The sequence below is a fragment of the Lagopus leucura genome, unplaced genomic scaffold (genome assembly GCF_019238085.1).
Source record: "Lagopus leucura isolate 7727_CA_CO unplaced genomic scaffold, USGS_WTPT01 Super-Scaffold_100009, whole genome shotgun sequence".
Classification (NCBI taxonomy): domain Eukaryota; kingdom Metazoa; phylum Chordata; class Aves; order Galliformes; family Phasianidae; genus Lagopus; species Lagopus leucura.
Window position 1 is genome coordinate 5,222,522 of NW_024962266.1, and position 25,698 is coordinate 5,248,219.

The 25,698-nt window shown below is 45.6% G+C and overlaps 2 protein-coding genes across 5 annotated transcripts in view; both read right to left on the reverse strand.

Moving 5' to 3' along the window:
- Positions 1–4,396, reverse strand: part of SCYL3 (SCY1 like pseudokinase 3) — a 13,434-nt gene extending 9,038 nt beyond the window's left edge. The window contains exons 1-6 of one of the 4 annotated variants that reach the window (XM_042873529.1): positions 3,925–4,120; positions 3,734–3,819; positions 2,976–3,266; positions 2,324–2,509; positions 1,248–1,361; positions 309–365 (exon numbers count right to left, since the gene is read on the reverse strand). In XM_042873529.1, the coding sequence (XP_042729463.1) occupies positions 309–365; positions 1,248–1,361; positions 2,324–2,509; positions 2,976–3,140 (522 nt within the window). In that variant the 5' untranslated portion in view covers positions 3,141–3,266; positions 3,734–3,819; positions 3,925–4,120. Of the gene's footprint in view, positions 1–308; positions 366–1,247; positions 1,362–2,323; positions 2,510–2,975; positions 3,267–3,733; positions 3,820–3,924; positions 4,121–4,322 lie in introns of those variants that run through there. The other 3 variants (XM_042873528.1, XM_042873527.1, XM_042873530.1) reach the window with 3 other exon arrangements.
- Positions 4,397–8,195: 3,799 nt separating this feature from the next.
- Positions 8,196–25,698, reverse strand: part of KIFAP3 (kinesin associated protein 3) — a 64,580-nt gene continuing 47,077 nt past the window's right edge. Inside the window, exons 19-20 of the mRNA XM_042873357.1 lie at positions 25,310–25,409; positions 8,196–8,631 (exon numbers count right to left, since the gene is read on the reverse strand). Of these exons, the coding sequence (XP_042729291.1) occupies positions 8,523–8,631; positions 25,310–25,409 (209 nt within the window). The 3' untranslated portion in view covers positions 8,196–8,522. The remainder of the gene's footprint in view (positions 8,632–25,309; positions 25,410–25,698) is intronic.

The window sequence follows — 25,698 nt, forward strand, 5'->3', positions numbered from 1 at the left end:
TACCCAATTAAGCAGAGCACTTTGCAAAAAAAAAAAAAAACCACCAAAAAACCTCCACCAAGAAATTTAAAACCCAAAGGAGGAACGGCTTCACGGTGTAACAATTCCCCCCTGAATACATGCTGCAATTATAAGTCAACAACTTTCAGCATAAGCAGGGATAGGAAAATAAATCAGATATTATCCAGCAGCTGCCTTCTCCCATTTAGGCATAAAGAAACAAAGTGTCTGAATGAAAACTATTTTCTGAATACAACACTGTCACTTGTCACCAGCAACAAGTTCCTCCACGAAGGCAGGCCACTTACCATCTCCTCACATGGGATGCACGACTGGTCTCGCACTGATTTGACATGACAGAGGAACTGGAAAGGGAAGAGGGGAGACGTGAGCTGCCTCCAGGGCCCATCTGGGCCAAGCAGCAGGAGTGAGCTCTCCCCACAGGCCAGGACTAACGCGGGCCCTTGCTCCTTCAGCTGGCAGCAAGGGGCAGGCCATGCTGTGCTCTGCACAGACAGGAAACACTACGAATGCACCAGGTGTGAAGCACCAAGCTGACAGAAAGCAACTTCAAGGCACCACAGCCAATTGATCCCTTTATGTCTTAGGTCCCACCATCCACAATCCATCTGAGCAGGGGTAGGATTTCATGACCTTTACCAGTCAGATTTCACTGCTGGGCTCTTTGCATTGCTATGCACCACCACACACACCGGCTGTGCGCCCGTCTGATCCCTTCTGAAAGGTGATACGTGAGGAACATCACACAGTTTGTGAAGGATTTGTGGGGAGAAAAGGCAACATACACACACCGCACAGTGCCAGGCTGCAGCAATGACTCTGCGCAGCATGCAGCAGAAATCAAACCAAGAATCTTTCTGCCAAGACCAGTAAAAGCAATGAAGATGCCAACAGCAAAAGCTGAAGTCATTTAAATTATTATTCTTATTGATTTATTTCAACTTGGATCTTCCTGTTCCATGCTTTTTTTTTTTTTTGTCAGCCCAAGGGAACAAGAGTTCTCCCTCTCTCCAGTCCTCACCTACCCTGCAGCCAGCTGTCTCCCTTAGAAAAGTAGCTGATTTGGAGCTAGCGGGAATTAGTGTCAGTTTATCTAGATGACACAAATAGCTGTAGTGCTCCTGGAGCAACAATTCAGCTGGGAGCTGGACGTGAGCCTTCCCAGTGCTGGCAGGCCAGGAGCCCCCTCCCAGGCACTGGAGGGGTGTGCTCTGCTCGGCTCTTACCTCTGGGGTGGCTTCATTAAAGTTACAGACTGTTTCCATTCCTCCCAGTTTCCAGTGCCCGTCCTCGCTTACAAACACAGACGATAAACAGACGTTGTTATGAGTGAGGTTTCCCTAAAACACAACGAAGAATGACATAAGATGCAAAATCTTAATCAGAGCTAATGAGGAACTAAAGAAAAGCTACCAAAAAGCACACAATTCTACATGCCCTTTGGGATTTTGTAGGTGACCAGCAAATATCACACTGAAGAGCTGGGTTTTTAGAGCACACAAAGCTCCAACTGTGACAGCCTCTACAGAGCAACTGTAAATCCAGAGAAAACCTCCAGCTACCAACAAGCTCAAAAGCTCCAGTCTTCCCAGCAGGAATTTACGTTCAGTCCTGGACACACACAGTACCAGAACAGGGAGCAGTGACACCAACCTCTGACGCATGGCAACAGCTGTAAATAAATACAATGGCTGAGCACTCCCTCTCCATAAGCGTGAAGCACTGCAAGCAGCTTGCCATTTACAAACCTTACTTCCTAAAGCCATCCTATTTTCAATTAGCCTTCCTTCTAAAAAACAGTCAACAATTTTAGCAGCTTCAGCCTAAAAGAACTGTGAAATTCATGTGTAATGCTATAATGTGATGGAAAACACAACAGTGACAGTGGGCTAGCAGAGTCCCAGGCTGCAGCAAGTGAGGAAGAGCCCAAGTGTAGCAGCTGTGGATGCAGAAACAAAAGAAAAGAATCTGCTTACCTTTGGAAGGCCTCAGTTAGGCAAGCAAGATACCCTTACTCCCCCCCCACCAACCCTTAAATGAGATCTGGGAAGGGGTGGATCCTGGCTCCAGGTCTTCTGGTCACTCAGATTCATTGCATACATCTGAGCTCCCCTGGGTTGGCCCTGCCTTCCCACCAGGTGCTCAATCACTGCTTCATGCTGTGACTTAGCATTTCTACTACAGCAGACGAGCGTGTTTGCAAGGAATTAGGAATGAGAGCTGTCCAGGCAAGTCCATCTACAGCACTCCTCTGCCACACTTCTCCTCGCTCCCACCAAAGCCTGGTGCTGCTGGTACCTACCCTGTCATGGAGGAAAGTGAGTGCCAGCAGCACATCGTAGATCCCTGCGCAGATCTCTGCAGAAGAAAGTGTCTCCAGGACCGTCTCCAAAGGCTTCACACGTTCAGTAACCAAATGGATCCCATTAGCTTCCACAGTGCAAGAGAGGAAGCGCAGAAGGCATGGGTGGCGCAAGGTTTTCAGGTGCTTCCAGAAACAAAAACATCTATTACATCTCATCCAGTCATCTGTTGGCTGCAGAGCTTAGCCACATTTCCTACGTGAATCTAGACAGCCAACCCTGCTGCTCACCGAGCACTCAGCACACTGGCTCATTGCAAAGTACTTCATAGCACATCTGTGCGCTTACACAGAAGAATAAATACAATATTTGGAGCCTGGCTCAGAAAGACTCTCTGATTTTTGGATTTGCAGGAAGAGATCAGCACTGAGAATGCCTGGGTGCTGTTATCTGAACACTGCTCGTCAGCACCGCGCAGTGCAGGAAGAGCTTTGCGGCTGCTGACCCCCCTCTTCCCTACCACATGGCCAGGGATAACCCTGATAACTCCTTCCCTCACCCCAAGGCTTTGGCCCTCATTAACCACTTCCCACCTCTCCAAGAAGAAGGAGGCCCAGCTCTAAGTCTTTCCCAGCACGCCTGCTACAGTACCTTGGCAGCTTTATTAACCACGTCCTCGTTCTCCTGCTTGTACACAAAGACAGAAGCAAGTTTGCCATCTTGCAGCACAGCTGGATAAATGGTGTGTCCAGTTGGCAGCACGAACGGCGGCTCTTCCAGCGTGTAGCTCTTTAAAGCACTGTTCTCTGAGCCCATCACTCGCCGAGTTGGGCCGCTGGAGAGATTCCCTCCTGGTGACAAACGGGTCTCTGGGTGGAGGAAGAGCTTTTCAGGCAGACTGAGTTGAGGCAGGCACTATCCTGTTCAATTTCAGAGCATTTTCTGCAAAGCACGAGACAGCCATGAAGAACAATCCTATCAGTTGATTACCAACAACAAAAACAGCCTCCTAGACTCAACGCGTTACGATCTAATACCTTTATTAAATATAAACTACCCCAACTGCACAGCCTGCTAAGCAGCAGGAGCATTAGCAAGAAGCAAAATGGGACTCTTCCAAGAGTGTTTTCTATGGAGGAGACTGAACCTCCACAGCCCCTTGTTCATGTCTCACCTCCCCATCTCACCTGTCAGCCACAGCTCTGCAGCCAGCACAGCTCCCGCTGGGCTCCGTGCTGGGAGGAAGGAGCCACAGGGACACGTTTGCTATGGGAACCTGAACGCCTTCTAACTGATGTAACAGGGCTCAACGTGCCGCACGGCACCAAGTGAGCACACAGCCGCAGAATCACCGAGGTTGGAAAGAGCACTAAGGTCACCTCATCCACACCGATCCCCTTTGTGCGAACCTTAGGAAAGCGACAGAACTCGGGCTCACAGCGTCCAAGCACCACACAGAAGGGCAGGGAGGTAGGCAGAAGGGAAACAGCACAGCCTGGACGTGTGTAGAAAGGCCTTCCGTGAGACCTGCCCGGCCAACGAGGGCTCACACAGCGCCGAGAGCACGGAGCAGCGCCCGGCTGCGGGGCTGTTCGCTCACCTCGTAACCCCGCTCTTCCCAGCAAGGCTGCCGGCGTTTGTTTATCCACGGCGGCGGCCGGAGCTGCGGCAGCACGAAGCTGGCGCTCCTGACCCTGACACGGGGAGCGCTTCTGAGACTGACACGAGCTCCCAGCCACACAAACCGCACGGCGCAAAGACACCCCGTGAACACGGGCAGCACGGTGCGCACGGCCGGGCTGCCACGCTCGGCGCCGGGAACCGCCGCTCAGCCCAGCGCTGGGCGGCCGCACCCGGAAAGCGAGCGCCCCGCAGCCCAGACGCGGCCACGGGCGGACGACAGCGCCGGGCCCGCACCGCCCTCACCCAAAGCGGCGGCGGCGGCTCCGGGCCCGCCGCGAGGTGCCGGCCCCGTCCCGCAGCCCGGCCCCGCCGCACCTGCTCCCGGCCGGCCCGAGGGAGCCGCCTCCCCTGCCCCGCCGGCCGCTCGCTCTCTCCCGCACGGCGCGGCCGTCGACTGCGCTTCCGGCAGCGGCGCGAGGCGAGGAGGGCGGAAAGAGCGCCGCCACGCGCCGCGCGCACCCCCTGCCGGCCCGGAGGACCCGCCGAGCAGGCGGCCCCATCTTGAGCGAGGGCAGGGCGGCCATTTGGGTTGTGGGCGAGCGGGCTCCTCCTCCCCTTTGGCGGAGGACGCCTTCCTCAGAGCCGCGTCGCTGGGGACGGGGAGGGGAATCAGCAGCGCACCCCTCGTTAGGGCCGAACGGCAGCCCCACCCGCAGGCGGTGTGCTGACACCGCCACGGGACGCAAGGAACGCCATTAAAATAATTGCTGCCGTCGGCGCGGAGTAAAGGGGCTCCGGGCAGAGACCGCACGTGAGTGCGTTGTGCGGCAGGAGGAGCGCCGGAAGCAGCGAGCGCAGTGCGGTGGGAGGTGCGCACTTTTTCACACTTTGCTCTCGTATCGGCGCTGTTACTGCGGCTCCGAGGCGTTAGGATGCGGTTTGCGCCGCCGCTTTGAAGGGAGCGTTCAGAACGAGGAGGGCCGGCAGCACGGCCCGCACCACCGCCCGTCTAGACGGGGATCAGAGCAATGACAGCGTGCTTTAAGGTGGTCTGAGCCGCTCTGAGCCTCGGCTCGCTCTGTAACGGCTCCACCAATTCAGCGCCCGTTACGTCTCGTGCTGTCCAGCTGGCGAGAGCTCTTTAGCGGTACACGTTCACACCAGTTCCAGTTACTGCCCGCAGGCACACCCAGAAGCACGGTGCGACGGCTGACAGCCTCACCGAGCGCAAAGAAGGCAGAGTCATTCAAGAACCAAAGCAAGGATTTAGCTGTCCCCTCTACACACGTGTCTGAGGCACTGTTAGACCCAAAGGACTGCAGGCAGAGACAAAATACAAGCAGGGAGCGAGGCTGCTGCTCTCCTGAATGTCAGAAGAAAAGAGCCGGCCACAGCAGCTCCAAGGGCTGTCAGTCGCAATGGAAGCTGTGTGAGTAAGTCAGCTTCATTGTCTTTTGTTTGTCCCAACAAAGTTGGAGCTACGATCAGAGAAGGGTTTAATTTACCAATGGTGTATTACAGGAATTCTGTTAAGGAACCTGTCAGAGGGTCTTGAAATCTGTCGTATCTAAAAAGAGCTTGTCTTGCTTGTTCCAGGAAAAGATGCATCTTGTTCCTCTTTAATTTAATCCAAAGTGGATCAAATTCAGCAGAATCACGGCAATCTTATTTCAGAATGAAATACACGTGTTGAACTGTTAGCAGACAGCACCGTACACACCAGTTTAAAAGACTCTGAATCAGGTCCTTCCCTTTGGGCTGAGGATATCTGTTCGCTTCTGCCTTTCTCCACCCCGTGTTACCCAGTAACCTCCTTAATTTCAAACAGATCTTAGGGTGCTGCATTTAGTAAAATATCTCTGAAAGGACACTGTACAGCTGTAGAAAGCCTGAGTAATAGCTACCAGACATACAAACTTCTCGGCCTATGCTTATTTCACTGTGCTGTTAACTTTATAGCCTGCTTACATCTAAAACACCTGCACAGCCAAGCTCATCAATTTATTAGCAGCAGAGAGTGAAGGACGATATCCCAGTAACAGGGATCCCTGCTGTAGAGGGAAGCAAAGGGGAGCAAATCAAAGTCAGGAAGAGAAATGAGGAAAAGGTAGGCAGTGCAGGAGACGTAGAAGGTGCTAGAAGAAAACAGATCCCTCCTTGCCTCATTTTATGCAGGATACACTACTCAGGGACTGAATCCCTAAATGCAGATAATTAAAAAGTTACCCTACAGGTCAGACGAGTGTAGGGTCTCCCTCTGACACCCACAGGAAATGTGATATAGATTGAAAAATGTATGTGCTCATATCGTTTTTCCTCTTTCTGGCTCAGGAACTGTAATTAAAGAGAAAATGAGGCTCTCTCCTGCCGTAGAGAATATAGTGGCACAGCTGGTTTTCATCTTGGCTAGCAGGCTCTGTCCTCAGGCTACCAAGTGCTGAGTAATTTTTACCAAGCTCTGCTTGCAGATAAATGATGTTCTTCTCTTAGCTGCTGCCAGGCAAAGCTACAAGTACTTGATCTTTTATTCTTTTCTCATAAACTCCTAACATTGAAAACTAAAAATGCAGCCAGAGATTTTTCCACTGCCGTTTATTCTCAGCGTGGGCACAGCTGTATTACAATTACAGACACCCACCCATTTGCTGAGTCTCAACTGCAGTTCCTCGTTAACCTCGAAGCTTCCAATTAAAGGCTCCTTCAGTTTCATTGATAGTTTGAATGTGCTCTAAGGACTCACTTCTTTCCTCCCCCTCCACTCAAAACGCATTCCGTGAGGAGAACAATTGCTTTAAATAACCTAATGCTGATTTTCTGGAAAATCCTGATGTGTGGGTACTGCTCCCGAAAAAAGAAAGCTTGTGTCTGACTGCAGTTTGGGTGATTCCTCTCACAGCTATAGCTATAAAATATCTGAGAGGGTCCCACTAAACGTGGCGCAAGTGCCAGGCAGATGGAGCGTAGGTTCAGGCCAATGAAAAGTATCACACATCAGTTTAATTCACATTTTCTGCATGTTTCTAGAGAGAACTTCAATCTTCTAAGAAATTGCACATGAATTAGTTAACAATTGTGTAAAAAATGATTTTAAAAATAGTAGTTAATCTTGGCAAGGCTGCTCTTCCACCTACCTCCAGTAAGTGGAGCCATGAACGTTGAAGCCAGCACAGGGTGGAGGCTGAAAACTTTGTAAGAAACACCAGGGCTAATTTTAGAATCATTTCCAGTCACACAGAATGAAACCTGGTGAGCAGCAGGGCATATGGAGGTACCCGCGCATCTTTCAACAGCAAGGCTTAAGAACAACCCTGATCTCAAAGATATTGAAGGTATAAGGTAAATACAAACTCAACAAACAACCACCTTCGTAGCATATCCACCGTTTGTAAGGGAGTACTGGCTTCTGTTCTGGTACTGCCAGCCCCTCATCCAGGTGTGTTTGCTGTTTGAGCCTGGTGTGTGGAAGAGAGGATGGGCACAATTCTGCAACTCAACAGCCATTTAAAACTGAGGAGCTTTAAAAGGGATCTGATGAATTTTAAAAGGGATCTGAACTGCTTTCAAGATAGTGGCAAGCAGAGAGCATTGTCTGTATGCTTCCATCTATCCATTATGGGTGACGGTACAAGATTTTATTGTCCACTTTCCTAAATTCCACTTTCACATAGCATGTTTCAAACATGGCTCAGTTTCATCACAGCACTGCTTGTGTATGTCTAACTTGGATTGTCTGCTGCTCAGTCCACACTGTGTGCTTAGATCTGGCTTAAACCCATGTGAACAAGTAGGCCGGGATAAATCATACTTAAGGATAGAGAAGCTGGGGGGAAAGACTGCACCTGCACTCTGAACTGAGCTACAGTGCTTTTTTTTACCTTGCTAGACTTCAGGATGTTAGGGGTTGTTTTCTCTCAACCTACAGGCATGTCCCAAAACTCACAGTAAAGGTATTTTTTTTGTGTGCTGTGGTTTCTAATTTTAAGTTTTCAACTAGACTCTAAATGCCTGAGGCCTAAAGGGAGTGAATCTGTGCCATCTTTCCATTATTAAAGTCATCAGGCCAAAGACCAGACTGCAGTAACTATGTGTCAAGGCAGTGCCAGGAGATGCAGGGGCTGAAGTGTGTTCGTGTTACTCAAGCATTAGAGGGAAACAGTCCACATTAAACACTTCACATGGAGCATTCCTCTTAAACACTCTGGAAAACAAACAAAACGTGGGTAGAAATGCATTCGCCACATCCGACACTGACCACACAGGTTTTCGTATTTAATAGAAATTAAATTAGTAGCTTAATATACATAACGTGACACTTTCCAGTCCAGCAGCTTTTCAATACTTGTTTTCAAGTCACAGAGCAAATCTGGTACAAAAATGGTATTAAAGAGCAACTGAAGAGTAACACAGTCACTACGACAGCAGACCCAGAAAGGCTGGGTTTACCTGGAGCTACACACGCCAAAGGATACATAACGACGGACCCGCTGTGGTACAACCATGCACTACCAAGGGACACATCTACCGCCTGCCATGCACACGCTGGTCCCTGCAGGCAGGGCGCAGCAGCCCGGTGCTTTATCGTGCTCCATAGCTGTAGTAGTAAGGCTCGTCAGGACGGTAACCATACGCAGTCGCCGGGCGGCCGGGAACTCCTGGGGATTGACCAAAGCCATCAACACCGACACTGTAGAAAGAAGGGAGGGAGAGAAACTGTAAGAAACTTCAGCTTGTTGCGTGGTGGGGAAGGCGTGCTGCTGCTGGATGCTCCAACTCTTCAACTTAGAAGCAGCTTAGCATCTTTCTCATCCTAGCCAGCATTGCTCCGTCCTCACTCCTGTAGAACAGAACAGCTGAAGAGAAATCAACAACTCTTTTCCAGGAAAAGGAGGCTTAAGAAAAAAAAAAAGTCCCTGCATGAATTCCTTCTTGTTTTCTGAAAGTGAGGCAGTGGCAAATGTGCACTGTGGAACTAAACAGCTTCTCGTGAGCTGCTTTTGACTTTCAGCCCAGAAGAAAACCCCTAAAGAAACCGACTCTTCTCTTATGGATTCACCAGTGAAGCTTTGCTTCTGTGACTCAGTTTCTCCGCCTGTACACTGAAGTTGATGTGTTATTTCTGGGGACACTTCAAGTACACATCTTGCAAAGCCCACTGGTAGCCCTGTCCCTACACAGTGGATCTGAATAATCCAATTTTCTTGCAGAAACAGTGCATTTCTGAAGCCCTAGGGCACAGACCAGTCAGAAATGAAAAGTGACAATATATGGCATAGCAACACAGTTCAGCAAAGGACAACGTTTCTGGTGGGTTACGAGACTGACAGCCAAACGGCAGAAAGAATTCATCAAATACTTGAGTGGCTGCATTCTAATGAGACACAATGAGCCATTTGTCATACAGAAGAGCATCTTTTACACCTAAAAGTCCCACAGCACGAGAACTGCGTAGGGAAAAGTGGCACATATTTCATGCTCAACAATAACTCTCATGCAGGAGGTAGAGGGAAAATGAACGTTGCTTAAGACACTGGATTAATGCCTATTCTTAGCTGTGTCACTTTTAAACTTCCACTTCAGCAGGACAAATGGAAAAGGACTCTAATTTATTGTCTGACTAAAGATGCATTGAAAGAAGTTGAACTTCCCTTCAGAAGACTGTCAAAACACAAAGAACCAAAGTGCTTTTGGAGTGGGGAAAAGCTGAACCTCATTACTGCCAATTATACATATGGAACATGGGTTATGCAACAGCCAAGGCCTGGGAAAGAATGACCCATCCAGAAGATGTACAATGGCTGGGCCCCAGGCCCTGACTCACCAAAAAGCTGGCGCTGCCCAACTGGTTGGGCTGAAAGGGCTCAGCTGTAGCGCTGGGGGATCCTGTCCAAGCACTCTGTCCTTGCCAGTGTTATTTTCCTCATGGTGCCTCTGGGAGAGCCTAGGAAAGGACCTCACGTGCCTGGTTCCTCAGGAAACCCATTCCCACATGGGATGCTCTGATCATCATGTGAGGGTGGAAGGCCCGAGGCTGAGACTTGTCCTCTGAGAGGGAGGGAACAACCAAGAAAACCAAATGCAGAGAAAACCATTCTGTTTCACCTAAACGTTTCTGGAGGAACACAGTACCCTGAAAGCACACTGCTATTTCCACGCCTGCCTGTCTGTATTTGAATTGGCAGAGCCTCTGTCTCAGAACTTGTACATGGAGCCATCGGTCTGACCCCACATCTGAGCGGTCCCTTCCGCAGAGCAAAGGGAAGCAGAGCAGCAGTGCTGGCAGCACAAAGCAGTGTGCACACATGGCTGTGGTTCTGCACCCTCCTCCGCTCTCCCATTCCTTCCTACAAAGACCAATTACTCTTTTTTCAGCCCATTCTGAAACAAGCTGCTAACATCTGGGATGCCTTCTCCAGCTCCCTCCTTCGTACTGGGCACACAACAGCTTCCTCCTTAGCAGACCCAAAGCCGTAGAAGACTCCTGGAAGGAGGGATATCAAGAAACCTCATTACTTTCGTGGTATCCAACTCTCCAGGCACACCGAACATCGCGCTCCAACATCTGCAATCACAGTCCCTCGGTCAGAGGATGACGGTCCTCCGTTACTCCATTATTTGCTATGGATACGGGTGCGATGCAGGGACATCGCCGAGCCACGGGGTGGCAGTGGGTCTCCATCCCTGCAGCCAGAGCTATCCCAGCTATTTCCAGTTCAGCCATTCTCAAAGAACTTTTAAATACACTTACATTGATAAAGAGAGCAAGGAAAATATGGTTTCGATTACATTCTCAGCAAATCATTGTTTTATACATATATTTTTTTCCTTTATAAACGTGTAAGCAATTAGGTAAAGATCCCCAGAGTTTAAACTTTGAGAAGTATCAGTTATTTCCAAATGGTTTAGACATATGTTGGTGTCCTGAGGAAAACTGGAAGAGATGGATCAGCTGATAACTGCTTTGGACAGTTAAAAAAATTAAAAAAGAGAGAATAGGAAATCACATTAAGACACCTTGATCAAATCACTACTCTCTCTAAATATTTCTCATCAGTAAGTGAATGCTTGCCCGTGCTTCAAAAAAAAGCTGGCTTCGTTTTTACATCTTAGTGCTCTTGAAACATACCAGCTTCACCTATTTGATTGTTTGGGCTGACAAACATAGCCAAAACCTTGTCCTCATGGATGAAGGAAAGACTATCGAGCCTGGGCAACAGAACTGCAAACATGTGGCTCTGGACTGAAGTCTGGCTTTGGCACGAGGCTGGCAGGCCAAGAGCAGTGCCTCTGTGAGCACAACCTATGCAGCTGGACACAGGGTTGGAAAACCAAGTCCTGCTGAATGCTTGCCACCCCTGCCAAGAACAGCAGAAGGGCACAGGCAGGAAAGATGGTAGCTTTCAGCTGTAAACACTTGTCGGCTAATGGTTGGCCTGAGATGGTGATTTGTGCCGCGTGCTCGCAGATTTATACCAGCAATCAACTTCCAGACTTGCTCCTAGGTAAAAATGTGGTGTTAGCATTATTTATACAGCATCTACATGGAAACTGTGCTCAGCGCCTGGTTCAGCTGGGTATCCAACAGCAGCGTATGCAATCCCTGCACTCGTACAATGGATGTGCATCACACAGCATCACGGACTTCTCAGATAAATTAATTACACAGCTGCCTTAATCTGCAAGTTATTTACAGGAGCTTTTTCTCACAGCATCACGTCTGCATGCAGAGGGATCCACACTCACTAACCCAGCATAACTGTCTGCTTGTGCAAAGTTTACCACCACGCCTGGAGCTGACGGAGTTAAACAGTGAACAGCACAGCTAATTACTATGTACTGCTAACCTCAGTTGCTGGTTCATTTTGAGACCCTTTAAAATATGAACTGTGTATTTTACCCCTATGCACTCTCTTAATGATTTGTTTTTTTTAGACTGAAATCACTTCCAGCCATCAGTTATACTCGCGGTCTCTACACATGCACTTCTCCAAGCACAAATATTTCTTTTTCCTATTGGTCTGCCAGCCCCTGTCAGAGCAAATTTCACTTTAAACTAAATGCTATGATACTTAAAACCTCTTGGATTACTCGGGCTGCTAGTGTGATCTATGACCTTCCCCAAATGACAGCTGAACTTTCCAATTTGCTCGTACTGCTGGGGAACTGAAGAACACATGCCAAAGAGGAAAATGTTCCTGATGTGCACGAGTGAGGAGAGATTTCTTAACAGCTCTGCTTATTGATACTCACCTCCGATTCCCAACATCCAAATTAACCCTCCCACCTTGTATCCTGGGTGCCCTGACGTCATTTAAAAGAGACCAACCTAGGGCAGGGAACGCCAGCCAGAAGCCCCCAAAATCCTCCCTTCCCTTCCCACCTCCCTCCTCCCATTCCCAGAGCCGCCGAGAAGTGACAGGCTTTGTGGTTTGTCTGGGAGCCTTGGGCAGGGCACACTGTGCCACCAGCCCTCCGTGGACATTCCCACAGCAACCTGCAACTCACGCCGGCCTGGTGCAGGCAGAGAGCCTCTTGAGGTTGGCACTGTGACCAGCAGCACCTGGGTGCAACTGACCACAGAGCAGAGCTGCTTTCTGGAAGTCTTCCTGATGCAATAGACACCTGAGCCTGTCTGCACTAGCGTTCACACTGTTAACAGTGCTGGTGTTGACAAGCTGCTCTAAAACGGGTACTAATTCCTCCGGCATAAGCAGGGCCTCAGAAAGGCAAGTCCCGAGTAAAAAGCAGCACCTTGACGTCCAACTGAAAGCCACACGTGGAATGCATATATCTTGGAGCAAATACAGCAAGAAACGCTGCTTGGGAAAGAGGCACAGAGCAGTACAGCAAGGATTGTGCCCAAAAGAAAGGAGGTGGCTGCCTGAGCAGGTGAGAGTGGCCCAGGAAGACAGCCTTGACCTTTGAGGGTCAGTTATCACTTCAGGAGCTTGCATTTTAGAGCCTTCATTTCTTTCAGTTTCATGGTTGGAAGCCTATAGTTAAAACACCCCGAAATCAGTGACCACTAAAGATGAAATCAGAGATAAATGTTACTTGGAGCACATACAGCACTTCCACCTGCTCCACAATTTCAGCTGTTTCTCTTTTCACTCTAACCCAGTTCAAAAGCCCTGTCTACCCTCTCCTGATTCTGCATCAACAAGGCTTACACCAGGCTCATGCCCAAGAGACTCTCAGCTGCTCAGCAGGGATACAAGTTTTGGAGTGAACCCCTTCCACCCCTTCTGGTTGCATAGGTGAATTGCTTCCACCTGTGCTCCCTGGGCTGGCTATGCACCTTCATTAGGTGCTCCATCACTGGTTCAGGCCATGACCTAACAGCTCCCATAAGAGAGCACGCAGGCTCTCTTGTTCATCACTGGCAATAAAGCAGAGCTAGTGGTGGTGGCTACGTGGAAAAAACTGTTTCGCAGCTGAGAATTTGCTCAGTGTTATTGTGCTCTTTGTATCTGTTGTTGCTTCCATGAAAGTAAATAGGAGGCATTACTTTTGGAGTGACCTACATATACGCCGCCCAAAACAACTGCTCTTCACTCAGCGTGACCCAGGCAAGGCAGAAGGTTGGACTCCCATACCTTACTGTCTCTAAGAACCAGCTGTAACTGTCAAAACAGCCCCATGTGCCCCCCAGACAGGCATTCAGTTTGGTGCAGAGCATCCCCGGAGTCCCAGTGTCTCATTTTTGTGAACCTACCAGTGTTTGACAGCACTGTTGATAACATATGGTACAGTTACCATCCTACGTCTCCATATAAACTTTCATGCCATAAACCCATCATCTCTAATGCCGTATCGAGTTCCTGTGTATAACAGAGTAAGCTACATTCAAACCAACATTGAAGGCTGTATTTTTCCCCTCGGGAGGTACCAAAGCCATGGAGCACCAGTCCAGACTTAAGACAAGCACAGCATTATAACCTGCCCAACTGAGATGCTGCTTAGAGACTGTAACACTCACCAACAAGAACTCCAAAGTCTGTAGATTTTCCTCTTTCTGTTGATAGTTGCTACCAACTAAAAAAAACCAAACACATGATGAAACAGTAGAGGTTCCCTCTGCTCAGAGTGCAGTGATTGAGAAGATGATTCTCTGAGATGATTTACTTCTCTGTGCCAGCTACTACTTTGGTTTTGCTTCACTGGCCATAAATTTTCTGTCCTTCAGAATATGAACATAAACCATCAGTTATAGAGAAACAGCATACAACTGAAAAGCCTTAAAAACACACAGAAAAACCCAATGTTCTGTAACTGTAGATTCTCCCACTACTGGTAGTGACGTTAAACTATAAACCACAAGTCTCTTAAATTCTGTCTCTCATGGCCCCACTTTCTCCCCTGTCTGTGAAGCTTTTTTTCCATACTTTCTATCCTTCGAGCTCAAGTGGGAGAGCTCTGTGGCAGAGACACTGCCTGTGCACACTAGTATTAAAATGCTAATTGGAGGCAGATCTAATCTTCGTTTAATAACACTGCATCTGCTCAAAAGGTAAGAAATGCCAAAAATGAACCTGCGTAGTGCTAATTTAGCTCCCTTGTGCACGATGATACAGCTTTTATGGATGTGATCACGGCTCCCCTTCCCTGTGATCCAGTTTTCTTCGCTGCAATTGATGACTTAAAGTTTCCAGTTGCTTCTGGACTTGGTGCCCAGTTGTATCTCAGCACAATGCCACTGCTTCTTCCATGTAATTATAAACAAATGCAAATCTGACAATTGTAGATAAGTGAGCACTGTGTCTTTGTCTTCTGTGTCAGGTTCCAGCTATGCATCAAGCAACAAGCATGCCAAAATTCACAGGTGGGAAGGCAGCACTTAAAAGCTAGATTAATGAATAAATTCCCAACTGAATGGCAAGAAATGGTAGAGGAGCAACCAATCCAGATTACAGCCCGCTCAGCCGTTTCACACAGCCATCCTGTTCCTGTGCAAGGCATCACAGTAACTCTGCTAACGCTCCCTCACCCAGCCTCACAGCTCCACCACACGGCAGGGAGTTGCTCAGCTTTCAAGTGTGCAGTCAGAGCTGGAATGGAAAGCAGGAGTTCTGTCTTTCCATTGTAAGCCTGACCGAAACATCTCCCGTGCTGCTGGCTCAACATCTGGCCAAACCCACTGATCAGATATAGGCGTTTCTAAAAAAATTAATTAAAAACCAAAACAAATAAAAAAGCCCCGAGAAGTAGGCAATAAAAGTCAAGGAAGATGTCTTTTCTGTCTTTTCCTCCCCCGCTCTCCTTGGGCAGGCCAAAGTATGTGTGTCAGCTCCATAAACTGATGATTACATTGCCTTAACCTTACCCTAGTAATACATCTGGCCTGGGACGGTTTCGGGCCTCTTTTACTGAGCTCCAGTGATGTCAGTTGGGTACTGAAGTTTCAGCCAACAGCCTGACCAGAATGAGATCCTGAAGTGGCAGCTTCACAAAGGTGACTTCTCACTGACCACATCATCTCAGGATTGGTCCACATCTTCCACATGCTTCTGAGCAGCTTCCACTTTCCAGATGACAAGTGTTTCTGCTTCCTGTGCTGCGTAGCAGAGCAAGCGCACTGTGCGAATGCACTCCCAGATAAACAGTTGGAGTGGAAATACAAGTTCTCAGTGCCCTGAACTGAAGCATTCCTAGCCAGACAATTACTCCTTAAATTATCTACTCAAGCTCCTCAAGCCCAAGCACTGCCACTTAGCTCTTCACAAACGGGAAAAAGCATTCCCTCTTGTGCACAAACACCCCGAGCCGAGCCACGACAACAGGTTGCTGGCTGATAGGCATGCTGCCTGCAGGGCTCAGCACCAAGATCCAGGCAGCTCAGCAGGGAGGATGATCCAGATGCTGGAGTGAAGGAGACAGAGACAAAAAAATCTGCTCTGCTTTGATTTACAGCTGCAGCCAATAAAATCTTTCAAAGCCTCTTCTGCAAGTTAACATTACTCGGATTTGCAGCATTCACTACAGCAAACAATGCAAGGGGAGTGTTAACACCCATACACAAACATGAAATGTTGTTGCCACCATAGATGATTATGCAGATTTGAACCAGTTCATCAGCACAGGACTCCACTGAAGCCTTGTCAAAATTCACCCCTAATCAGCCATCATTTCAGTGTAAATTAAAAAGGAAGTTGATCTCAATGTCTCTTAGCACTTTTTTCTCCCTCTAGCATTGGCTGTAAGGGAACGAGCCAGACAGCCCCAGATGTTGCATATTTTCTTAGAGATCTCTATCTTGGAGTAGCATTATTATGCAAAAATTTTCAACTTTGAGCAGAATGAAAATAAAACGTATCCAGACTAAAAGTTGGGTAGGGTGCCTTGGACAAAGCAGGGACAAAGCTTAAAGGGCTTAAAAGCCAGAAATAAAGGGAAATAAAGGTTTCAAAATGTCTGTTTCAAGCTCACAGTTTAAAGAAGTCTCCCAGTTCTCTGGAGGAAAGAGAGGGGAAGGATGGATCTGTCACCATACACGCAGGGCTGAGACTGACAAAGAGATTTACAACCAACAGAACTCCAGCAGTTTGGCAAAAGAAATGGATCCGTTACATTAATTTGTATAGCAGGGACTTGTTTGCAGCACGCGCTCGGTTCAGACAACAACCCTTAGAAATATCCCACTGATATATGGGACATAAAACCGACTCGTTGCAGGTTTCATTTTGAATCCTGTGAGCACGCTTATGCACAGCACACAAAACACCCTTCGCTTTATTACAGTTTTAAATCTTTCTTCCAGGTCTGGCCTCGCAACCGCTTGTCTTGATAAAATAGGTCACTTGAAAAAGGAAAGCTCAATAAAACGAATTACAAAAACAACAAGATTAAACTGATTGTGCTGTTTTTGTACAGTGCAGCTGAATTCTGCAAATATGCTGCTGGCTGTGGTTTGGCATTTAACAGCATGCGATCAGTGAGAAGGAGGAAATTTTATTCTCATTAACTGTTGCAGATTTACTGCAGTGAAAAAGGGCTATGTAACCTGAGAAGTGACAGAATGGAAAGATCAAAGCAGCAGTCTGGAAACTAAATAAACCTTCTGGCTACTTCCTGCAAGGAAAATTCACTCTGGCAATGTAAAACAGAGTCCAGTTAAAAACTACTCTCAGTTTTATGAGCTGTCACAGCAGCTTGAGTGGTTTGGACCAGTCAAGTTTAGAACATTATATTTCCTTGTTTTTGTCTCAGATACTTCTGTAAGCAGTTTTATAGTTTCTTTTTCTTTTCTTTCTTTCTTTTTTTTTTTATTTTAAAGAGAAAAATAAAATTCTTCTCTTTTGGTTGAAATCGAGAAGGTCACAGCTAAACTCATTAAAAACAGGCAGGTCTTCATTTGCACATTCCATTCCCATTTACTATGTTTTAATATTTTACTTTGAGATTTATAAGCAATGTACATTTGCTTTAATAACTCTTCCGCATTCTGTTCACTTATTGTTTAATATAAGTGCAAATCAGTTTACAGAGCCCAGATGGCTTGTAAGCAGGGAGCCAGTCTATTCCTAGCAGCACATCTGGAGGGACCAGAGTGGCAGACAGAACGTGGGAATTAATTAATGCTACATTTCTGAAGAGACAGGCTCAGGTTTGGGGGGATTTTTTGCTAAGACATTCCAAAGGAGTTGAGCTAACTGCTGCTGCATTTTGGCATTCTGTTAACATTCTTAATAACCTAAACCACGTCGGTTAAATGAGGCTAACTGCAGGTGGAATATAATAAAATACAAAGCAACTAAAAAAAAAAATGTAAAAGACGACTGCGAGTGAAAGAGGCCCCAGCATCTGATATTCCAAAGGAGCTGGAGTGCATTAAAACCTCAATGCTAACTCTTCCCAAACGACATCTGCACCGTGCTGAATGGAAAAAAAAGAAGTCACACCTTTAAAATATTCCTAAGCAAGCTATTTCACCTATTAGCATACTAGGGCAATTGTTCAGAGCAATTAAATAGCCCTTACAGTAAATTAAATGAGTGCAACACGATCCTTCATGATTATGGACCACACACCTCGGAGCAGTGGTGTGGTCTGGTCGCAGAGCAGTGAGCAGTGAGGAGAGCTCTGCTCTGCTGGAGGCTCCGGCACCTGACTTTGGATGAGCAACCTCTGCTTGCCTTTGGGCCCCTGCACACTTTGGGCTCTTCGTGGCCAGGGTGGGCTGCTGCACTGCAGACATCGGCTGTGTGCTGGGAATTTTCTCCTGGTACAGACTGAGAACACAGGAATAACAGAAAAAGCAACCAAGCACATCAAGAAAATGCTGTATAACTAACACCATTTAAGAAGAACGTTGTCCTTATTTGGCTGTTCCCAAATCAAGGTGGTGCTGGAGCCATTGCTTTGTGCTACAGTAATCAAAACCCTCACAGGGCAGCAGGTCCTGCTTTCTTAGCGCTATCTTTTAGATGCAAGATCCTCACTCCATGCATTTATAACTCCTGAGCAGATGTTGTTTGGATGGATACAAAGCAGTGGCTGAGCTGAGCTGCCTCTTGCACACGAGCAGATCATAAAGGCTGCACCAGCCAACTCTGCGTGCATCACTGTGCCAAGCCATACCGAGCTGCATCTGAAATGTAGTGAAAACTTCCTGATCACATCCAGTTCATCTTAAAAATCTTAACATAGCGGCAGTGAGGACAACAGAATACAGTAAAAAAGTACAACAGCTACAAACTAACAACATTTTTGTGGGTTAAAAAAAATAACAGAAAACCTTACCTATCTCAAGCAACTTCATTGGTTCCGGGCCTCTCTTTAAGGACTTTTCAATTTCATTTCAGTGGGATTTACAATTTGCTAATACCGATGTGTGATAAACTAATAAAACTTGCCTACAAGGTTACAGGCCCAATTTACTAGTAAAAACTAATTCAATTCTCTTGGGAAATGCAAATTAAATAGCATCCAAATGGTAGAAGCTGAGTACAACATTTTCTCTGCGTTGCAAAGAAAACATGGGGCTTTTGTTATTGTTTTGGTTTTTAGATAGAGGTTGAGTATGGGAAACAAAAAGTAACACAGAACTAAATAACATCATTACAGTAAACATCTGAAAGCAGAATCATATTGTAATAACAATTTACGCTCTACTGGCTTCTAGTTCCATTAATTGAAAGGTTTTATACTTCTGTACATTCATCTGCGCCCCACCTCTAAGGCAGAAAAGCATTCAAATAACGAAGAAAGGAAGATGCAGATATGCTCATTTCTGCCCTTTGTTTTTTCCTTTCCCCCCAAGACAACCAAAAACCAACAAAGCCACCTTTTACTGTCTGCTCACACATCAGTCTTCCCAAGACAGCACTGCGCTGCTGAAACGCTGGGGAGGGAGAGCTCAGACTTCTAAACAAACTGCCTGATGCTGAAAAGTGGTGTTTCAAAAGGAGGATGCAACAGATGAGAAATGCTCTACAGCACAGTTCCCAACTCCAGTCATTTCTTTAAGAGGGTTCTTTCTATCAGAAAGGTATTTGTAGGGCTTAGAAACGGAGCAAGAGATGAAATCCTAACTTCAGTGCTTGAGAGCAACATAGAATTGCTTTCTGTAAATCTAATTGGAGATGATGGTCTATATGGAAGACAGGTATAAATGCTGACAGAGAAGATAAGTTACACGTACAACAATTTTAAAAAGTCGATAAACATTGATGAAGTGCCTATTTGCCACGATATGATGCAGCTGCTGTATCTGAGTGGAATGTGAGCTACTCAGCTGTGACGTGACTGAGAGGTTGCAGAGCATTGCAGAAGCTGACAGCAATGTTGGGGTACAGCCCCACCCCCCTAAGAATATTCACATCTGATATTCATCAGGGCACTCAAGCAAAAAGCCTATGGGATATCCTATAGGATATGACTATTCTTGCCATTCAGTAGGGCTGTACATGCAGACATTACGAAGGGGTGACTTAGCTAGAGAGAACTGAAGCCACAGTGACAGTGCCCCCCTGTGCTGCCACCAACACCCATGGCCATGTACTGAGCCAGTAAAGCCCACACCACCAGCTTCCATCAACCCAAGACACATAAACCAAGTTTCACACGCCTGTACTTCCCAGCAACAGACACAGCTTAACTGAAGTTAACGCAGAGCAGTCTGTAAGGTCCTGGCTCCATGCAATTGACTCACAACATATCACAATGACCTACCGTGGGGAAACAGCTACAGGTTTGGGTTGTGAATCCAGGCAAGAACAAAGATGTCCCATCAAGGACAGAAACAGAGCCATCCCATAAAAACAGAGTCTGTTTGACATGCCAAACCTCACTGCTTCCTGGGAAGATGTTTCAATTGCGCTCTGCTGAGAGGACACGAGTTCCCACACCAGGATGTGCACACACACACAGAAATGCCTCGTCCCAGTGAGAACCAGGCACAATGGCAGCTCTGCCATGCCTTGTAATGGGGTTAAAGGATTCTGCATTGGAGAAAACTTCCTCTAGAAGAAAAAAAAGAGTTTTGGCTAGCTCCAGCATTCCGACTATTAATCTTCCCAAAGCTACAGGATGAGAGAACTCGGGAACTCTGATTAAGATTTTACAACAAATTGGCTTTCGCACTTAAAGTTTGTTTTATTATCTAGTTACAGCTGAGAAAGGCCAAAAAGTTTTTTTCCCAATGGGAAAGAAAAATGCTGTGGAAATCCCCATTAGAAGATCAGCCACTGCTATTATGCCTGTGTTTTAAGAAATCATTTCTAGAAAAGTAATTAAAACTTGACAAATGACCAGGGATTCCTGAAGCTCTCTTTCAACTGGCTTTTCTCCCTTGCAGCTCAGATACCAAGCTGTCATTGCTTCAGCCAAAGGTGAAGGCTTTTTTGTTTGCTACAATCATAAAGCTTTCACTCCATATTAAGAGTTATCAGTACCAGAAGCCCTGAATACAGATTTTAGTACAGATGAAAATTTCAAACCTATGCCTAATAAACATTTGCTTCTGAAAGACAGTATGGCAATTCAAAGCTGATAATGTAATCACAGAAGCCTTTTTCCCAGCCAATGGAAAAACCTGGATACAAGCTGTCAATGCAGCCTCCTCAGCCACATACATGCTGCTGAATGGAAAACAAACCTGATCATCTGTTTGCACTCTGCTCCGAAGCTCGGAGGAAAACAGGAGATGCTGTTTGTGTATTTTATCACTCCTGAGTTGTTGTTTTATTCCAAAATAATTCTACTTACAGATATCTTACATAGCAGTACTACTCTTTTCAGAGTGTAGTTCAGAAAGAAGAGCTTTAATCTAAAGCTGTGAAAGTCACAAGATAGAAACGTTGCTGGTAATACACTTCTAACAGCATCTTGGATCCTTAAAATGAGGTGTCTCTGATTCCAGGTCTATGCTTATGTGCAACTTCTCCTTTCTCCTGACAAATACCAGAAATAACAATTATCCTCACCTGCTTTGTGATGTGGTCAGAATAGCATGCAAATTTACAAAACAAATTCAGGGTTAGATACTCCTACAGTTCTTTTCAAAGTTGCTCTGTACTGCAGGAACTCATCGTCCAAGGCAGCATTCTCAACTCTGACAGTAGTCAGTAGTCTAGTTTTCAAAGGGAAGTCCAAGCAACCCTATAAAGGGAAGGTAATGTCTTTGAAAAATTCAACCCTTGGGATATTCCACCTGGTTCAACAAATCTGTAGATGTTCTTACTGCTAATACTATTACTTCATGCTTCCTTGTTAAAAAATAATGGGGAAAAAAGCCCCTGTGCTAGCCCAGGTGCACAGAAACAACTTATTTAATCTTCTGCTTTATTCATGCCTACCCACATAAGACTGTGCAGCACATCTGGGTATGGAGGTACTGCCTTCTTATAGGGCAGGAACTCCACAGAAGATTACGGTGATGTCCACACTGGCTTACACAGAAGTCAGTAATTTCATTGATTACACACCTGTATACATCTGCTGCTCCAATTCCCCTCAGTCTTCTTGAATACAACTTGGTGGAACTTCAAAGGCAGTCCCTGGACCTCTGCTAGGGCTAACATTCTACAACCAAAGAAGCACATGGTTTTCACCATCTGCTCCATGCAGCATAACTGGTATAACAATCTGATACATGGCAGCTGATGTGGGCTGACTTTCCTCATACAGGTATGACTGAATATTGCTTATGGTGAAAACCTCTTAGGCAACTTGAGTTTGGCTGTGGTCCTTGAAAACTTTCCTTACAGATCCTTTTCCTTGGCTACAAAAAATTAGGTTGATGATCAGACAGGCTTCAGTCCCAGTAATGCCTCCCTTATAAATGTACTGGGGCACCAACACTAGTTCAATACCAGCAGTTTCTCAGTGATACGCAGGCACTAGAAAAGTCAGCTTTTATAACTGACTTGTAAGTACATCTATGCAAGCTCTCCTGAAGACAAGGAGAAGCCCTAATCCATAACACGAGCTAAGAAATACCATCAGAGAAATTAAAGTGCTGATGTATTCTAACTGTTCCTCACAGGACTGCAGAAAAAAAGAAAAAATTACTCAGAGTTGAGCAGAAAAGTCTCCTCGTGGTCGTTACCTACCTCAAATTTCTCAGGCCAGGCTTACACAATGGAGAAGACTCCTTACCAGCTCTCCCTCTTGCTTAGTAAACAGCTCTTTCTACTAGAAAATAATAAAGCCTAATATACACACACACACATATATATATAAAAATCAAGACCAGAAGAGAGAAACACGATGACTAAATGCTTAATAAAGCACAACAAATGAGGAGACTGAAAAACATGCATTTTCTCATTATAAAGCCATCCCCCTTCAAACTCACAAAAAATGTTACCATTAATTGACAATCGTAACTCAGCTTTCTTTACAAAAAGTTTCTGAACATACCCAAATATTAATAATAGAAACACAAACCATTTTTATAACAAAAATCTAGATTTATTAAAAGCTGGAACTGGTTGAAAACAAATCCCTGACATAAGGTTCTTGTTAGCTTTAAACTGTAAGCATAAAAATACCCTAGAATTATGTTTTGGTATGGATGAAATGTACACTATATAACACATAAAAAGAGCCTTGACTCGCTGCTATTATTTTTAATTAGGGGCTCTAGCACGTATGGTTTTACCTTCCAACACCAATTCAAATTTGGGAAAAGGGAGGGTCTGACTCTTCAAGCTCATGGGACTGGCAATTCCACGGCTCATGCCTCAGAGCAATAATGCATTTTACATTAGCTCTAAGCATCAGGAAATCCTGGCTTCTGGCGCCAAGAAGTTCAAAACGATAATGACACACATCTGAAAACTAGGATTCGCCGTCCGACTGCCAGTATCTATTCTATCAAACAATTCAGTCCTGCCCTGTTACAAATGGGACAGAACGTTTGCAGCAGTGCACGCTGTTTCCAATTAGACTGTGTCTGGACTGCAGATAAACCCATGGAGCAATCATACAAAAAAAAGCTTTCCTAGAAAACAGAATTGTAATGAGAAATAGGAATATTTACAGGGGCTATCAACAGCAGGCAATTACTAAGTTTGTAGTTAGTCAAATTACTTTTTCTGTCCTCTGTTTTTGAGGCAGGCCTCCAAAACCCCTGGAGACATTACAAAGAAGTTGTACAAACGTTTATTTTAATTAAGGATATACAAGGTATGCTTTGCTACTCATTTTAGTTGGAGGACAATCAGATGAAAACGCATCTTACTAATGCAACTCCCTGAAAAGGGCTTGAAATTTGAGGCTGAGGGATCTACCTTAACTCTTACCCACGGACACTGAAGATCCTTCCCAGAAGGCACAAAGACCATCAAGAATACATAGGCATACGGTGTTGTAGTTAATACAGAATCTGTTGTCTCCTAGGTCGTGTGTCTATGCTAAAGCTGAGATCTACAAGCCACGTAATAAGACTCGATAAAGCTCACACTTCTGTCACTTTCTCAATCACCAGCATGCCCTGAGATGAAGGCTGCCCATTTGGAAACAATCAGATAACATGGTGTATACCAACCTATCACTGACCCTTTCATTAAAGCATTAATCATGCTTCATAAATATGTTAACAATATCACTCTTACTGGAGGTTTAGCAAGAAAATTACTTGGCAAGGAACTCTTCCTGGATTTTGTGCCAGTATCTCCTTCTCAAACACAAGCTGCGCACAAAGGGTTGCACACTGATCTGGATTCTTTCTGAGCATAAACGTCATTTTCCCCCTCAAGGTAACCCATCTTTTTACTTTTTTTTTTTTTTTCCCCTCCTAATTTCCCTCCTAATTTAGGATTTCAGTTATTTTAATTTGTTCCTAGAAACACTGCCACCATTGCAACCCCACTTAACATTCAGCTTTCTGGCGCATTACAGGTAGAACAAAGAAATGAGTGTAACCTCCCACTGCCCCTTGAAAGCTACAAGAAGCCAAGGTAAGACAAAAAGCTTTTGCTCCACCTATGCATAAAGTAAATTGCTCACATTTTACAAACGGTGACTTGAGTTGGAAGCACTGAAAACAGTGTTAACAGTTTGGAAGGCAGCAACTTCAACCACGGTTCTGGGCACGTCCAAATAGCATCATCTTAAATTGAATCCTGTGTTTGAAGTACTTTCTACTAAAGAGCAAAGGTCAGTGATGCTCTATAAAACAAGTTTCCTAAATCTTTCATGAACTACAAAGAAAAGGACCCTCTTCTTTGAAAAAGGTCTTTTCTGTTTTGAACCTGTGGGAGAAGTCTACTAGAAATGCAAACAGCAATAGGTTGCTCAATGCAGGCAGAGAGAGGTCATTAACCAGTGGGATAATTAAAAAAAACAAACAACAACACAACACCTCCCAGAAGTCAAGGCAAAACAGGTATCTTGAGCTCATTTACCCAATCACCAAAAACACACACCATGAGTAATAGAACAGAGAATACTTTGGGAAGACTCAAGGTAAAAGAGAAAAAAGTGCAGAAGCAGTTTTGCTAACTGAGAAAGTTATTTTCAACATTTTAAGACTACAGGAGAAAGTATTCTTCTAGGTAATCAACACCTGAAACACCTCTAAGTAGGTCTAAATAACAATGTCTGAATGTTACAATTATTGTCATACTGTAGTCATGACAATGCATTATAGTTTCACTTTTCTGTAGCTTTTAGAACACTATTACAGATTATAACATGTATGTTAACATAATAAGAAAAAACATGCAGTTCAAGAAGGCAGACCAAAACTGCATTTTCAGCATCAATCACTTCCATTATGAGAGCAAGAACTGAACAACACAAAGCTCTATAAAGAAACCTGATCAGCCATTTTCTGATGTGGGCTTTACGACCCTCAGGGCTCCCCCTTCCAGCTCAGGATACTCTATGACTATACACATTCTTTACAAACAACAACTTACCTGCTAGAGAAGGGATGCTGCCCAACGAGGTCTCCATTCTGAAGATGATAGTCACTGAAGAAGTCTGGACTCACTGCTCCATCGGGTGCTATGAGGCCATCTATAAAAACAAGGAAGATACAGAGGCTGTAAGAAGGAGCACCATTTCAAGGCAGGTGGGCAACATACTCTGTGCTGGTTTGTGTCAGAAATTTGTGAGCAACATGGAATGTTTCTGGGAGGAATATCAAGCAACAATAATACTGAAAAAGAGCAACTTCAGCTACAACAGAAAATTCACCGGGACTCCACAACTAGCCTACTGCCCTAGGAAACAGCTGTACCCAAGGAAAATTCTCTTACCTCTTCATCTTTTGGTCTGGAGAGACTATATCAAGAACCATACTGTC